Raw genomic sequence first — 17509 nt, forward strand, 5'->3', positions numbered from 1 at the left:
ATAAGAAACAAAAATGATTGTCTGAATGTCAACATAGTTGTATCTCAGGTTTGATAATATGATACATACAATGATTTGCCTGCTATAAAATAACAAAATACTATTTATTCTATGACTTTTAGGCGTATACTTTTCTCATAAGATGTTTTCATTTCTTTGCATAAAAGCTTCGTTCCTGTGTATTCTTGGAATAGTTTTAGACATTAGGCTTTCAATTTATATTAGCACACATGCCCTGATACGACAGTGAGTTATGCATACGTTTGGTCAAACAAAGTAGTTCGGATTAAACCTGTAAAACATCAAAAGAATGCAAAGCATTCATAACAACACTAGTACTATTTCTAAAAGATACTTACATAAAACATAAATAACATTAATTTATCAATAAAACTGGAAAAAGCACAATCATATTCTCATTCTTAGAACAGACAATTTCCGATAGTTTCTACATACATTAACTGACCGATAATCTAAAAATAGTTTCTATATACATTAACCGACCACATGTTTGTCCTCATCGCGGGAAAACGACCATCTGATAAGCTCTGCATATTAAAAAGGAATTAATGCTAAAGTTGTTTGTAAAATAAAATTATTTTCCTTAATCAATTAAACCGTGTATGTTCATAAAACTTTCCTATCGTATGATATCTCATCAAAGCACCGAAAAATCTTTAGAAGCGATTCCCATTGTTCAAATAAAATTTGCAACACTTACATATTTGCACGCAGATAGTCTTTCAGCGCATTCGCGCTTTGATTCACATACGTATTAGATGTCTCAATAGTAAATACATCTGTTTTAGTTCTCTGGAATGTTTATAATCGTGAATGGAACATTGCCATTTATTATGTGCATTGTTTGACTTGGGTAAAATAACCGTAAATATTCTCCAACCCTAACCAATATTAAACGTTGTTCTTAAACCAAATGGTAAATTATCGTTCTGTATATTTCATATTATTAAATCAACTGTAGCCAACACAGATCCATGCCAGCGACCTTTTCAGAATATTAAAAAGGTAGGAATATGATTCAATTCATCAATCGTTGGAGCTCCTTTTACATAATCAAGTTACCATATGTCGTTAAGCGGAATGAGTCAGAGCGTTCTTGCTTGTCTGGATGTTTATGATGAACGATATTCTATATGTTGTTGTCTGTCAGTGATATTCGGTCAGTATGCATGTGGATACAACAGTTAAAGGATATAACGTACTAGCCCGTACTAGAAATAGTGCAAATCACAAGAGCTTTAATGCTTACATTATATGGTGCAAGCCCGTATCGATTTAAAGCTTTTGTAATGTTCGCAAGCCCGGATAACTCTCGGACTTGCGTTCAATGTCCAGAGAGCTTAAAGGCGTACATTGTATGGTGCAAGTTCGGGTGCTTTAAGGCGTACATTATATGGTGCAAGCCCTGATAGCTTTGAGGCGTACATTGTATAGTGCAAGCCCGGAGTTTTAAGGCTTACATTGTATGGTGCAAGCCCGGAAGGTTTGGAGGTTAAGTTATGCCCGGAGAACTTCGAGGCTTATGTTGTATGGTGCAAGTCCGGAGAGCTTTGAGGCTTACGTTATATGATGCAAGCCCGGGGAGCTTTGAGGCTTACATTATATGGTGCAAGCCCGGCGAGAATTAAGTCTTACGTTATATGAAGCAAGCCCGGAGAGCTTTGAAGCTTACGTTATATGGTGCAAGCCATGGTGTAAGCCCGGAGAGCTTTGAAGCTTACGTTACATGGTGCAAGCTATGAGAGCTTTGAGGCTCACATTATATGGTGCAAGCCCGGAGAGCTTTGAGGCTCATGTTAAATGGTAGAAGCCCTAAGAGCATTGAGGCTTACATTATATGGTGCAGGCCCGGAGGGCTGTGAGACTTCGATTTAATAGTGCAAACCCCGAGAGTTTTAAGGCTTACATTGTACGGTGCAAGCCCGGAGAGCTTCGAGGCTTACATCATATGGTGCAAGCCCGGAGAGCTTCGAGGCTTACATCATATGGTGCAAACCCGGATAGATTTAAGGCTTACATTACATCGTGCAAGCCGGGATAGATTTGAGGCTTACATAATATGGTGCAGCCAGGAGAGCTTTGAGGCTTACATTAAATGGTGCAAGCCCGGATAGATTTGAGGCTTACATTACATGGCGCAAGCCCGGGGAGCTTTGAGGCTTACTTACATGTTGCATGCCCGGATAGGTTTAAGGCTTACGTTGTATGGTGCATACACGGACAGCTTTGAGGCTTATATAATAAGGTGCAAACCAGGAGAGCTTTGAGGCTTACAAAATATTGTGCAAGCCCGGATAGATTTGAGGCTTACATTACATGGCGCAAGTCCGGAGAGCTTTGAGGCTTACTTACATGCTGCAAGCCCGGACAGCTTTTAGGCTTACATTGTATGGTGCAAACACGAACAGCTTCAAGCATAGAGAGCTTTGAGGCTTACATAATATGGTGCAGGCCCGGAGAGTTTTGAGGCTCACATTATGTGGTACAAGCCCGGAGAGTTTTTATGATCACATTATGTGGTGCAAGCCCGGAGAGTTTTGATGATCACATTATGTGGTGCAAGCCCGGAGAGTTTTTATGATCACATTATGTGGTACAAGCCCGGAGAGTTTTTATGATCACATTATGTGGTGCAAGCCCGGAGAGTTTTTATGATCACATTATGTGGTACAAGCCCGGAGAGTTTTTATGATCACATTATGTGGTGCAAGCCCGGAGAGCTTTGATGATCACATTATGTGGTGCAAGCCCGGAGAGTTTTTATGATCACATTATGTGGTGCAAGCCCGGAGAGTTTTTATGATCACATTATGTGGTACAAGCCCGGAGAGTTTTTATGATCACATTATGTGGTGCAAGCCCGGAGAGTTTTTATGATCACATTATGTGGTGCAAGCCCGGAGAGCTTTGAGGCTTACATTATAGGGTGCAGGCCCGGAGAGCTTTGAGGCTCACATTAGATGATGCATGTCCGAAGAGCTTTGAGGCTGTGTTATACGGTGCAAGCCCGGAGAGCTTTGTTGCTCACAGTATTTTGTGCAAGATCTGATAGATTTAAGGTTAATATTATATGGTGAAAGCCCATATAATTTTGATGCTTACATTAAATATTGCTGAAGCCCGGAGAGGTTTGAAACTGGCAAAATACGGTGCTAGCCTAGTGAGATTTGAGGATTTCGTTCTATGATGAAAGCTCGGAGAACTTTAAGACTTAAGTTATACGATGCAAGCCCGAATTGCTCCGAGGCTTGCGTTATATGGTGCAAGCCCGGAAAGCTTCTAGGTTTGGGTAATTTTGTGCAAGCCCGTGCTTGTTTTATTTTGTGCAACGCGGAACAAGCCTGGTTAGCTTTGAGGCATACGTTATATGGAACTCTTTCCGTAATATCTAAGATTGCTCGCTGTTAATAGTAAGCAAATGATGGTCGAGAATATGTCCATCGCCTGTATGTGGGCCGGTCAGAGGTTTTTGGACTTTTTGTTACACTCTCTTAACGTACATACAGGTCATCAGCGTGTAGGCATTTGTGACAAACAAGTTCAAGCAACAAGTACAACACATGTCGCCATCAACTTATTGAATTCCATTAACCTTCACCTTCAGAGAAGATGGGTTTGGTATGATACATATGCTCGTACTCACTTACAGTACAATGTGACAAGCTGTTGCATTGTTTCGATTAATGAACTAAATTAGTATAGAGATTCAAAAACAATGTGACCGATAACTTGGACAACACGTGTGCATCATTAAGAATTGTTTTGACAAAAGAGGTATTATTTTGAAGCATATTAAAGTGCTATAGTTTAGGAGACAGAAGTGTTAAAATTTGAATCACAAATGCGCGTTGACAGGACATGATGACAGGATCAAAGATAAACATTGCTCCGCACTGTCTGTGCATTGCTTTAAATTGCTTTGTGGTTTCTGTTAAACAAAGGAACGGTGAAGCATATTCAGTATGAATTGATATCTGCATATAATTTGATATAAAGTATGATTTATGTTTGATTTTTTTGTTTCGTCGAATTTTGATAAAGAAATGTTTAATGACAAGGACAACCGGTATCATGCGCTCAACATATCAAGGAAGGTATTATTTTGGTTTCAAACGAAAACGTTACAAAAACTTGTCAAAATTATTATTCAAAACCAACGCCCAGGCGCATGCGCACACGCTCGAAACAAGCGCGTAATCGCGAACACGGAAACGATGATTCAAGTACATTCGTACTGCAGTTTTCTAATAGATAAAACAAATGGCCCAAAGAAATGACCAGGATGGGAGTTAAAGAGAAAGATGGATATGGTATTTGTAAAAAGTGCCCACTTGTTGGAATTTCTTTTTTGTATTTCAGGAAGAGCTACATTCTTAAATAACAGGAAATTAAGACACACGAAGTAGATCATATTTTCTAAAAATAAAAAAAGATTTAGTATGAAACTTTCTGAAAGAGAGATCTTTAAGAGTCGAAGAAACGAGGTGAGGCAATATTCTTCCCTGGGGTCCGTTAAGTTATATATCTAAATCGATGTCTTTAAAAATGACACAAAGATGAGGAAACAGATCAATGTGTTGCCATCAGTGACGTTAATACTAATTTAAGATTACTGAAGTACCGACTGAATCCTTTATTCATACGGCCCCAAAAGACGTCACCGTCCGATTAGGGATAACTTAAACGAGTAGAACATTGTAATTGCGCACTTTTATGTTCTAGAAATGGAAAGAAACCCTAGTAGTACAGGGTGAGGAAACACGTGACTTCAAAGAGGTTCTCACATGGGTAAACATGGGTTAAAACCTATGTAAACAAACTAGTATGTGATGTTAATTTCTGAATAACTTTTTTGAAAGAAAATATATAAAAATATTTCTTAACCTATAAAAGACTATGCTATGTCTGTTAATACGCGTGTGAAATAGATGTGATTGTATTTTAATGATGCAATCCTTGGCCAAAATTTCAGCGTTGCATCGTTGAACAAACTTCCTTCAAGTTGAAATTTGGCCACGGATTGCATCATTAAAATACAAGCAAATCTAAAATGTTTCAGACGGATTGCATCATTAAAATACAAGCAAATCTATAATGTTTCACACGGATTGCATCATTAAATTACAAGCAAATCTAAAATGTTTCACACGGATTGCATCATTAAAATACAAGCAAATCTAAAATGTTTCACACGGATTGCATCATTAAAATACAAGTAAAATACAAGCAAATCTAAAATATTTCACACGTGTTGAATCATATAAAATAACATAAGTTTTCTAGGAAAAGGACCCCCGGATCACGCTTCCCACATTGAAATCATATACATTTCGGTTCTAAATGATGTGTACGTCTAAAGTCTCGCACCTTTGGGTACGCCACCTCTTAAGTAAAATCCTGGAACCACCCATGGATGCAAGATGAAATACATTTTGTCTCTTACATTATACCACTGCACTCTTGGCAAAACTGTGCCAGTGTGTGTTTGTGAATCAAAGTGGTTGTCATTATTCGCGGTATTGTCTCGAATGTAAGACTGAATGCCGTTTTAAACCCGTTTGTATGACTATACTTTACCCAGGCTTAAAGCTGCACTCTCACAGATTGAACGTTTTGACAACTTTTTTTATTTTTTGTCTTTGAAAGAGCAAATTTTTGCGTAAATATCTGCAAACCAACGATATAAGATTGATGACAGATTATCAGATCGTGAATTTTCATAATTAAGTTAAAAAATTAATGTTTTATGGCTAAAGAAAAATGCATAAAACATCAATTTTTGAACTGAAATATAAAAATCTGCGATCTAATTTTTTGTCAGCAGTCTTGTATCTCTGGTTTCCATGGATTTTCGCAAAATTTGGCTCGTTCCAAGACAAAAATAAAAAAAGTTGTCAAAACGTTAAACCCGTGAGAGTGCAGTTTTAAGAAGAAAACGACCATATTCGTCACATAATTGAATAATGGGTTCTAACCTTTTCAAATAGCACATTTCCTGTCCAATTTGTGATCGATGCATGCAGCTTTTGATATGACACGATCGCATACTTCCCATATCAATTTGTATGTGCAATTTTACCAAACATGTCGCTGTAGGGCACGCGGTCACTGTTGCAGGTCAAACTTCTTATCTGTAAGCTAGTTTTCGTTATCAAAATCGGGAAAATGTCTCACATATGTCTTCTGTTTGGAAAAAAACGATGTCCCATAACTTACAAAAAATAATCGAACAGGGCGATATTCACAAATTAGTCTATCACCAATCGCTCGATGGAGTCCGGTGAGGCGTTATTTATAATGATGATGACGATGATGATGATGATGATGATGATGATGATGATGATGATGATGGCGGCGGTGGCGACATCGGAGGCATCAACAGCAGTCGCGGCGGTGGTGGTAGCGGATGCGAAGCCGGCGGCAACGACGACGGCAACGGGATGATGATGATGATGATGATGATGATGATGATGATGATGATGATGATGGCGGTGGCGCCGGTGGAGGCATCAGCTGCAGTCACGGCGATGGCGGAGTCGAAAGCGAAGCCGGCGGCGACGACGACCACGACGGTATGATAGTGACAATGATGATGATGATTTGCGTTCCTAAATATGGAAAATAGTATCAATTTACGCAGAATTCATTCTGAGAGACGGAATAATGCTGTCATGAACATCAATAAAATGTTTTAGTTATACTCTATTTTGAGAAACACACATCATACTTACCAATTATATGGTTCGTACTTGATAAATATTGTAAAAATTGGAAATATTTCTTTCACTGATTTCTTTTTAATGATGTCTGTTTCCTAATATAGTTCTAAGTATTTTTAAGCATAGACAAAAGGTATAGCTTTTCATAATTATACCTAATAGAGACTTAACTTGAATGAATCAATAACGAGATAATGTATTTTATTATGTGTTGCTATTTCAGTTACGGTTTTATTTTAAATTTGCACGTACTTTGAACAAACTGAGAAGGCAAAAAGGGACAATAATTCAAGCGTATTATAAAACGCGGAAACATTTCTATTCTCTTATTCTTACACCCTGAAATTGACTTATGTTGAATATTGAAAACCGCCCGAGAATTATTTTTCAACAAAAAGGCACTTTTTCAAAGTAAGATAGTTTTATAAATGATTTAAATCGGATTAAATATATTTTGAAATGGCCCCGGGGAAGGGGTCGTTTTTTCGACTCTGAATGATCTCTCTTCGAGAAAGTACCAAAATTAACCTCATTACTCTTAGTAAATATGATAACTGAACTACTTCATATGTTTGCACTTTCTGTGATTTTAGAATATAGTTCTTCCTGAAATACGGAAAAAAAGAAATTCCAACAAAAACAAACACTTTTTACAAATACCATATTCATCTCTCTCTTTTACCTCCATCCTAGACATACGTTTGCGTCATTTGCTTTATTTATTGGGAAATTGCAGTACGATTGTACTTGAAATCACCGTTTCCGTGTACTTGCGTGCTTGTTTGGGACGTGTGCGCATGCGCGTTAGTTTTGTTTTCAAATAGTAACTTTGACAAATATTTGTAACATTTTCGGTAAAATACCTACTTCGTAATATGTTGGGCGAATGATTTCAGTTGTCCTTGTCATTTAACTCTTTTTTTCTATCAAAATTCGATGTAAATAACAATATCAGACATAAATCATACTTAATATCAAATTATATGCAGATTTTAACTAATTCTATATATGATCCCACTGTTCCTTTGTTTAACAGAAACCACAAAGCAATTTTAAGTAATGCACAGACAGTGCAGAGCAATGTTTGTCGTTCATCCGTCATCATGTCCTGTCAACGCGCATTTATCATTCAAATATTAACACTTATGTCTCCTAAACTATAGCACTTATTCTTCAAAAACATTACTTCATTTGTCAAAAACAATACATACGATGCACACGTGTTTTCCAAGTAATCGGTCATATTGTTTTTTAAACTCTACACTTATTCAGTTCATTTATCAAAACAATGCAACATCTTGTCATATTGTACTGTAAGTAAACCACATTCAAGTCTATGTTGACACCAAACACGCCTTCTGTCAAGGTGAAGGTCAATGGCATTCAATTAATTGATGGCGGCAGTGTTGTACTTGTTGTTCCTTTGGTCACATATACTTGTACGCTGATGACCTTAATGAACGTTTGGAATGAAGCAGAAAGTCCCATCACCTCTGGCTGGCTCACAAATAAGTGCAAACATCAGAGGTTTAAAGGCTTAGATATTACGAAAAAAGTCCATATAACATAAGCCTCAATGCTTTCCATGCTTGCTCCGGGCTTGCACTAAATTACCCAAACATAAAAGCTGTCCAGACTTGCACCACACAACGCAAACCTGATGGCTCTTCGGGCTTGTACCAAATAACGCACGCCTCAAAGCTTTCCAGGCTTGCACAAAAAACACAAGCCTTAAAGCTATCGGGGCTTCGACTATATAACGCAAGCCTCAGAGCTATCCGGGATTGCAACGTATAACACACGCTTCAACGCTCTCCGGGCTTGCACCATATAACGTAAGCCTCAAAGCTCTCCAGCCTTGCACCATATAATGCAAGCCCCAAAAGTTTTCGGGCTTGTACTATATAACGTAAGCCTCAAAGCTCTCCGGGCTTGCACCGTATAGCGTAATCCTCAAAGTTCTCCGGGCTTGCACCATATAACGCAAGCCTCAAAGTTCTCCGGGCTTGCACTATATAACGTAAGCCTCAAAGCTCCCCGGGCTTGCACCGTATAACGCAAGCCTCAAACCTCTCCGGGCTTGCACCATATAACGTAAGCCTCAAAGCTCCCCGTGATTGCACCATATAATGTAAGACTCAAAGCTCTCCGGGCTTGCACCATATAACTTAAGCCTCAAAGCTCTCCGGGCTTGCACCTTATAATGCAAGCCTCAAAGCTCTCCGGGCTTGCACCATATAATGTAAGCCTCAAAGCTCTCCGGGCTTGCACCATATAACGTAAGCCTCAAAGCTCTCCGGGCTTGCACAGTATAACGCAAGTCTCAAAGCTCTCCGGTCTTGCACCATATAACGTAAGCCTCAAATTTCTCCGGGCTTGCACCATATAACGTAAGCCTCAAAGTTCTCCGGGCTTGCACCATATAACGTAAGCCTCAAAGTTCTCCGGGCTTGCACCATATAACGCAAGCCTCAAAGTTCTCCGGGCTTGCACAATATAACGTAAGCCTCAAAGTTCTCCGGGCTTGCACCATATAATAACGTAAGTCTCAAAGTTCTCCTGGCTTGCACCATATAACGCAAGTCTCAAAGCTCTCCGGGCTTGCACCATATAACGTAAGCCTCAAAGTTCTCCGGGCTTGCACAATATAACGCAAGTCTCAAAGTTCTCCAGGCTTGCATCGTATAACGTAAGCCTCAAAGCTCTCCGGGCTTGCACCGTATAACGTAAGTCTCAAAGCTCTCCGGGCTTGCACCATATAACGTAAGCCTCAAAGCTCTCCGGGCTTGCACCGTATAACGTAAGTCTCAAAGCTCTCCGGGCTTGCACCGTATAACGTAAGCCTCAAAGCTCTCCGGGCTTGCACCGTATAACGTAAGCCTCAAAGCTCTCCGGGCTTGCACCATATAACGTAAGCCTCAAAGCTCTCCGGGCTTGCACCATATAACGTAAGCCTCAAAGCTCTCCGGGCTTGCACCATATAACGTAAGCCTCATAGCTCTACCGGCTTGCACCGTATAACGTAAGTCTCAAAGCTCTCCGGGCTTGCAACATATAACGTAAGCCTCATAGCTCTACCGGCTTGCACCGTATAACACAAGCCTAAGAACTATCCGGGTTTACACCATATAAAATATGCCTTTAAGCACCATATATAACAAAATGCTCCGGGCCTTGCGTTTTATCCTGTGACCCACATGTATGGTGACCGAATATCACAGGTAGACAATTACATACAGAATATCGTTCAACATAAACATCCAGACAAGCAAGAAAGGTCTGACTCATTCCGCTTGACGACATATGGTAACTTGATTATGTAAAATGAGATCCAACGATAATCATAAGTGAATCATATTTCTACCATATACAATTATGAAAGGAACGCTGACATAAATATGTGTTGATTTACACCAAGGAATCTTGAAAAGTACAAAATATACAGAAAGATGGTTTACCGATTGGTTTTAGAACAAACTTTTATTAATTCCTTTTGTGTATGGGTTAGGATAAGAGAAAATTTACGTTTATCATACTGAAGTCAAACAATGCACACTTGTCAACGTTCCATTCGAGATCATAAGCATTCCAGAGAACTCAAACATATGTTTTATGACATCTCGTGTGAATCTGTATGGACTATGACAACGGATCTATGTATATAACACTGTATCATATAGAAATTTGTATTTTTGTTCACCCCATGTGAAATTTTTAAGGCTTATTTTAAAAACATCAGTAATCTTGAATTAAGCCTTCGCTTGATTAAATTCACATGTATGTGACTTTCATTGGGCCGATTGTTCAGATGAACGAAGTTTTTGTTCACTTTAAAATGTGAACTTATGACGTCATTATTTATGTTAATTAAACAATGACAGTAGAGGAAAAATTGCAGGCCACAATTATATTTATAAACGCACCGACTGGGACTCGATCCCACAACATTCGGAACTCCTCGGCCATTTTTTCGAAAACAACCTCGGATGTATGCCGGTACATCAGTTGAAGTAGTTCGTAAATTTTTTAATAATATCATTTATGAAGTATAGTGTTTTAGAATTGTTTCCATTGATCCAAGTTTAAATTGATTGTCAGTAAAGTATATTATTGCAAACATATTTAAGATTTCCAAGAGTTAAGTCATAAAGTTTAACTGCTAAATAAAATTAATACGCGATCTACTTGCAGCGGACTTAAACGTACCTCATTTTGAGTATGTAAACCGTCCAAATACATCCGAGGTTGTTTTTGATAAAATGGCCGAGGAGTTCCGAATGGATCCCGCAACTGCTGCGACGGTGATAGTGATAGAATATAACAGCAGGTCACTGACCGGGGGAACATCGTTCAACATAATTATTATGTAAGGCGTTAATAGTCTGAGACATTGCAGTCAACGATGGCAATGTAATCCGGCGATATTGAATCTTAAAACCGTTGTATAATATAAGAAAAAAACGTTGTTTTGTGTCCATGTCTATAGTACAGTAGAGATAGAGTGGAATTGTACAAAATATACGAGATGATGGTTTACCATTTGATGTTTGGAAATATTTCATTCTTTGAGAGTATTGTATCTTAGGGTTATTGCTAGGGTTAGGGATAATTTAGTATTAATTACCACAATGTATCTGAAAATCCCCCCCCCCACTATGACACTATCCCACAAGTGTAGCGCCGGATGCGCATAGCAATGACACGACGACCTTACCGACTGAAATAGTCGGCAGCCACGACATTTCTGATATTAATACTCATAGGTTTAGACAATACATCCACAGTCGTTATTTGTTTTGGACGACTAATAAAGTTTATAAACAAAACTCGGCAAACAAGTTTAATTTTCAAAATCACTCATTTTGATATGCAAATTATATCTCATCGGTCTACTGCTTTGGTGCCAATGCAAGGAATAAAACTTCTCAGGAATCTCTTGACCGTGAACACCGACTTCTTTTTCTGCGTTGCGTGGTCAAGCGCATTTGATGGTTCTGGAAGATATTTCACAAGTTGACAATTAAAATTTCAAGTAAGTTGCGTAATGCGCATGGCATGAAATACTTTAATAACAGAATGTTCAGAAAATTAGTTTCTTTTGACATTAGTTGTTACTAAGAATTGATTAACAATAACTAATTATGAATACATACTATTTTGTTTACGTGCGTTTATTGATACAATTTCCAATATGTCAATGGACAACATGCACTTAAACCAAACAATGCTAAAAAGAGTGATCTTTACCAGCGATAATCCACTTCTCTGGCTTATGGTTTCCGACGAATTCGAAGTACCGCTTGTTCATCTCTTCTACTATGTTCTTATACTCGTCTTCCGCATTTGTGTTCATAGCTACAGGCTTCTTGTTCGTCTCTTCTGTTATTTTCTTGTATTCGCCTTCCGTATTTGTGCCAATAGCTGCAGGTTTCTTGTTTAAATTGTGTACTATTATCTTTTGCTCTTCTTCAGATTCTATTTGCAAATCTAAAACCTTTATGTTTATCGTCTTGTCTTCTTTGTTTTTGTACTCATTTTCGGAATTCGTTTGCATAGCCACAGGCTTCTTCTTTATCTCTTTTATTGCATTGTCCTCTTCATCAGAATTGGTTTTCATTGGTGATGTCTTCATCTCTTCTTCTATCTTCCTATGCTCGTTTTCAGCATTTGTTTGCATGGCTGCAAGCTTCATTTCATCTTCTATTTTCATAAGGGATGGAAGCGAATATCCGAGTATCCGGATATCCGGATATCACGCAAGTATTCGGATACCAAAATGGGTATTTAAATGTTCGTTAAGAATTAAAATTTCAATGAAATAGCTTAGCAGAGACATAGCAATTGTTATAAAACTTTTCAGATGAAATATTTCAGGTTATCAACAGTGTCTGTCGCGAAGCGGGTATGTGTTACAAATCGTCTGCTAAGTGGGTGTCTGCACAAGGCGTGATATTGTGTCCTTGTGCAAAACCCTGTGAAGTTCTATGACCTTGTTTACAATAACAAGTGTTGTTTTATGATCTCAGGTGTGCTTAATTGACACTAAATGGCACTAGTTGATATTAAACGGATTGATCAGTAATCCATGTTTAGTTTATTGCATACATACATAATATTTATTCAGCATTAACTGACATATCATCTATAGCCAAAATGCAAAACATATGAAATAAATCATATGAAACAAATCATCGTGAAGAGCAAAGCCATAGTCAATAGAGAAGTATACTATATATCATATCAATTCTCAACATAATTAGGTTCTCGATCGTAACAAAAATGCATGATATAGATATTTACTATATATTTACGCTGTTTAGTTTATTGATAAATAAAAAAAGTACACGCATGTAAATAAAGAAAAATCAGATCGTCCTTTTGTCTTCTTATCTTTTCCGCAATTATATCCTTCATTACAAAACACCGCAGAAATTGTAGGTATTGCATTAAATCAAACAATGTAATGAAATAAAATTACAATCGACTATCAAATAATCAAAGCGTCATTTAACATGAAACCTGCTGATAAATAACAAACTCGAAAGCACGTGGCAGTAACCAAGCAACCACCTCGGCCGATGTGACTATCAAATTCGCGAGGTGTTTATGTAGTATTCATCATGAGTTTTATGACGTAAAATGAGTTGTTTAGCTTTGGTTATAACATTATTAATTATTAAGACTGAGAAAGAATGAATGAAAAAGTGAAATTGCCATATGACGAATTATAAATTAAGTGGACAATTATGTCAAATAACAGAAGGTGGGTGACATATAATAGGAAATTTACTTATTATGAAAACAATTTGATACGAGTATCCGGATAGTATTCAAATACTTGATACGAATATCCGGATACCGATTTGGTATCCGGTTTCCATCCCTAATTTTAAATACCCTTCTTTCAAATTGTTTTGCATAGTTTCAAGTTTCATATCTTCGGCTATTTTCTTGTACTCTTTTTCCGCATGTGTTTGCATAGCTGCAGGATTCATAATTATCTGTTCTGCTGCTTTATGGTACTCGCCTTCCGCATTTATTTACATAGCTGCAGACTTCTTATCGATCTGCTCTGCTAGTTTCTTGTTGTCTTTTTTAGCATTTGTTTTCATAGCAGCATGCTTCGTGATTATCTCTTCCGCTGGTTTATGGTACTCGTCTTCAGCATTTGCTTGCATAGCTGCAAGATCCATCTCTTCGGAAATTTTCTTGTATTCTTCTTCCGTATTTGTGTGCATAGCTGCAGGCTTCTTGTACATCTGCTCTGCTATCTTTTTGTACTCTCCTTGAGCATTTGTTTGAATAGCTGCAGGCTTCATGTCTTCTGCATTTTTATCGTACTCTTCTTTCGCATTTGTAAGCCTAGTTCAAGCCTCATCTCTTCTTCTATTTTCTTGTACTCTTCTTCCGTATTTGTTTGCATACCTGCAGGCTTCATCTCTTCTGCTATTTTCTCGAAGTCTTCTTCTGAATTGGTTTGCATAGCCACAGGCTTCATATCTTCGCCTATTTTCTTGTACTCTTCTTCCGTATTTGTTTGCATAGCCGTATGCTTCTTACTAATCAGCCCTGCAAGTTTCTTGTTCTCTTCTTGAGCATTTGTTTCCATAGCTGGAAGCTTAATCTGTTCTGCTAAGATCTTACACTCATCTTCCGAATTGGTTTGCATAACTGCAAGCGTCATCTCTTCGGCCTTTTCCTTGTACTTTTCTTCCCTAATTGTTTGCATAGCTGCAGGCTTTATGACCATCTGGTCGGCTATGTTCCTGTACTTTTCTTGAGAATTTGTTTGCACATCTGCAAGCTTCCTATCTTCTGCTATTTTATCGTTATCCTCTTCCGTATTTGTTTGCCTAGCTTCAAGCTTCAATTCTTTGGTCTTGTACTTTTCTTCCGTATTAGTTTGCGTAGCTTCAAGCTTCATTTCTTCAGCTATATTCTCGTACTCTTTATACGTATTTGTTTGCCTAGCTTCAAGCTTCAATTCTTCGACTATTTTCTCGTACTCCTCTTCCGCATTTGTTTGCTTAGCTTCAATCGTCATTTCTTCGGCTATTCTCTTGTACTCTGCTTCCCTATCTGTTTGCATAGCGGCAGGTTTCTTATTGATATGCTGTGCTACGTTTTTTCTTTCTTCTTCCGCATTTGTTCGCATAGCTGCTAGTTTCTTGTCCATTTGCTCTGCTAGTTTCTTGTTCTCTTCTTCTCTTTGATTTGTTTGCATAGCTGGAAATTTCTTTTTCATGGTTTCATTTTCTTTTGCCTTAATGACCTGGCTGTTTTCAATGGTCTTTTCATCTTTGGCGTCTTGTAGATCTTGAAACAACTTGTCCACTTCCCCATTCTTCAGTTCTGTTAATGAGATGATCTATAACATAGCTTGCTGTATATTTTTAAGCTAGTAAAAGCTTATTTGTATTAATGCCATGTGTATAACAGACACAAGAAAAACATGACATACTACAAGCTATCAGATATGGGTTTTTTAATTGACATTAACAACGGCAAATAGATTAATACTTCTGCAAAGAAAAGGTATTAAAGTTGTGAACTGTTTAATATTTGGTAAATTAAAAAATCATTTCAAATTAAAAACTGGGAAGATGACCAATGTGAAGGCAGATGTTGTGTCCATTAAATCTAGCTAAGATTGTGTAAGGTACATTAAAAATCAGCGCTTAAATGAAAAGGTTACATTAAAATCAAGAATATATATTCGATATTTATTGATTGAATTGAGTTTTTATCCAGCATATATCCATATTTAGATAGTTTAAGTAACTGAAGTAAAAATTTGGCAAGTTTCAAGCAAAAACAGAACAGTTATTGTATTTTGAATAAAAATATCTAAATGATATTTATTTTGCCAAATAACTCATTATAATTACTTAATTTGATTTTCGATCGTTTTTTATTTCATTTTTGTTACAGCAAGGACATTCAGTTATACTCAAGAATGCAAATTAAAATACCTAAAATGATGAATAATTTTCAAAAAATAATGGTTCTTATGAAGGATGCCGAGTTTAAATTTGAAAGAAAGTTGCAGAAAACACGGTATTTCTACCTTATCAGACGATAGTTATATCACTGTAAATCTTTTAGCATTCACCAATCATTTAATATGTGTGCGTTTTCAGCTATTAAATACACGGTTAAAATCTTGTTATCAGTGATGAATATTTTCCGTAAATGCATTATTTAGTAAGAAGTTGAAAGTTTATCACTCAAAAGTTATGTTTGTTGTACATGTGTATGTATTGATTTTGAATAAGAGTGTCACTTTAAAGTTTGAATCATATCTGAAATTCTGAAATCTTAAATGAAAAGTGCCCAACAACAGATAAACAATATTATACTGGAGACTCTCAGTTTCTAAATATAAATATATAAAAGTATCTACCTTTATTAACCTGGATTTGCATGTTCTTGTTCGCGGGGCAGGGGCCACCTCTGCAAAAATAACATATATGTATTGTTTCTATTTCGCTCTGTTCCTGTTCTCTCCGTGTTTTCGTTACAACAAATGATACTACTTGTTCTTTATTGAAAAATAACTGAAGAAAATATTAACAAATTGATGCATTTTATGCAAATTGATAAATTAATGTAATAAAGTTTATTAATCGATCGCTCAATTAATTCATTTTAGCGTAATGTAAATGATAAACAACAGCAACCACAACAACAACATTTAATTGATATACTTAAAAGAACAAGTACATTTTGCAATAAATCTTATCCTTACAAAACTGAAAACATAACAAAGTATTTAATAACATAATCGAACCTTCATCAGGTTTGTATACAAAGTCCTTGAATGAGCCTTCCTTGATGTGGTGACTTATGTATAGTCCAATCCCGTAGCTGGAGTTCAACTTCCTCAGCTCCTATGGCTACAAAGTTTTGCCAGAAAGCTGGCTCCCTTCTTCATGTGAGGAGGGCCCAGTCGGGCAGGATGTAGTAGATAAGATTCTCCCTCTGTTTCCTCTTCTGCTTTCTTTTCTTGTTATTAGATCTCCGTGTCATGATTGCGATGTGTCACATGTATGTATGTATGTATGTATGTATGTATGTATGTATGTATGTATGTATGTATGTATGTATGTATGCATGCATGCATGCATGCATGAATGCATGCATGCATGTATGTATGTATGTATGTATGTAATCATTATTTTTTGCACTTTTTACTAATGATTATTTCATTTATAATTATTATGCACGAAGGCCCCAAATCGCGCGATGCGGCTCATATGACCTCATGAACATTTGTGCCGCGTGTGCGTTTTATTAAAAACGTGATTAATATTTAGATACAGCGTAAGTAACGAAATGCAAATTATAGTTTTAACGTCTGCATTATTCCATAAATATGTCGTATTATGTACCGCAATATTGTACCGCAAAGACAGCTTATGCGTTTCGTAACAAGAGAATGAGAAATGTTACTCTTTCGACTTGTTAAATGTTTGAGCTTGGCTTATAAAATAAACTTCGCTAAACTTTACTAAAAGTAAAGCTTAATTTTAATAATCATTGTGAATGTTGACAGGAACGGGATTCTTGACTATGTTTACATCGGTGTTAAGTATAAACATTATATATTTTACAACGATTGTGAAGAAAGATATGATAACTTATACTAAGTCACTCTCGTTGGCTGTTTGATGCGCGATAGTGTTAAAGTTAGCGGCCTAGAGGCCTAGTGACCTAGCGGCGTGAAGTTAGTGGCATTGCAGCATTGCAGCGTGAAGTTAGTGGCATTG

The 17509-nt window shown here is 37.2% G+C and overlaps 1 protein-coding gene across 1 annotated transcript; it reads right to left on the reverse strand.

The window, feature by feature from the left end:
- Nucleotides 1-14055: 14055 nt before the first annotated feature.
- Nucleotides 14056-16165, reverse strand: LOC128208560 (inner centromere protein-like). Its single transcript, XM_052912118.1, has 2 exons — nt 16144-16165; nt 14056-15092 (listed from the first exon to the last, which is right to left on the reverse strand). The coding sequence occupies exons 1-2, from the start codon at nt 16163-16165 to the stop codon at nt 14056-14058; spliced, it is 1059 nt and encodes a 352-aa protein (XP_052768078.1).
- Between the last annotated feature and the right edge of the window lie 1344 nt (nt 16166-17509).

Source organism: Mya arenaria, chromosome 11, assembly GCF_026914265.1.
Source record: "Mya arenaria isolate MELC-2E11 chromosome 11, ASM2691426v1".
NCBI classification, from domain to species: Eukaryota; Metazoa; Mollusca; class Bivalvia; order Myida; family Myidae; genus Mya; species Mya arenaria.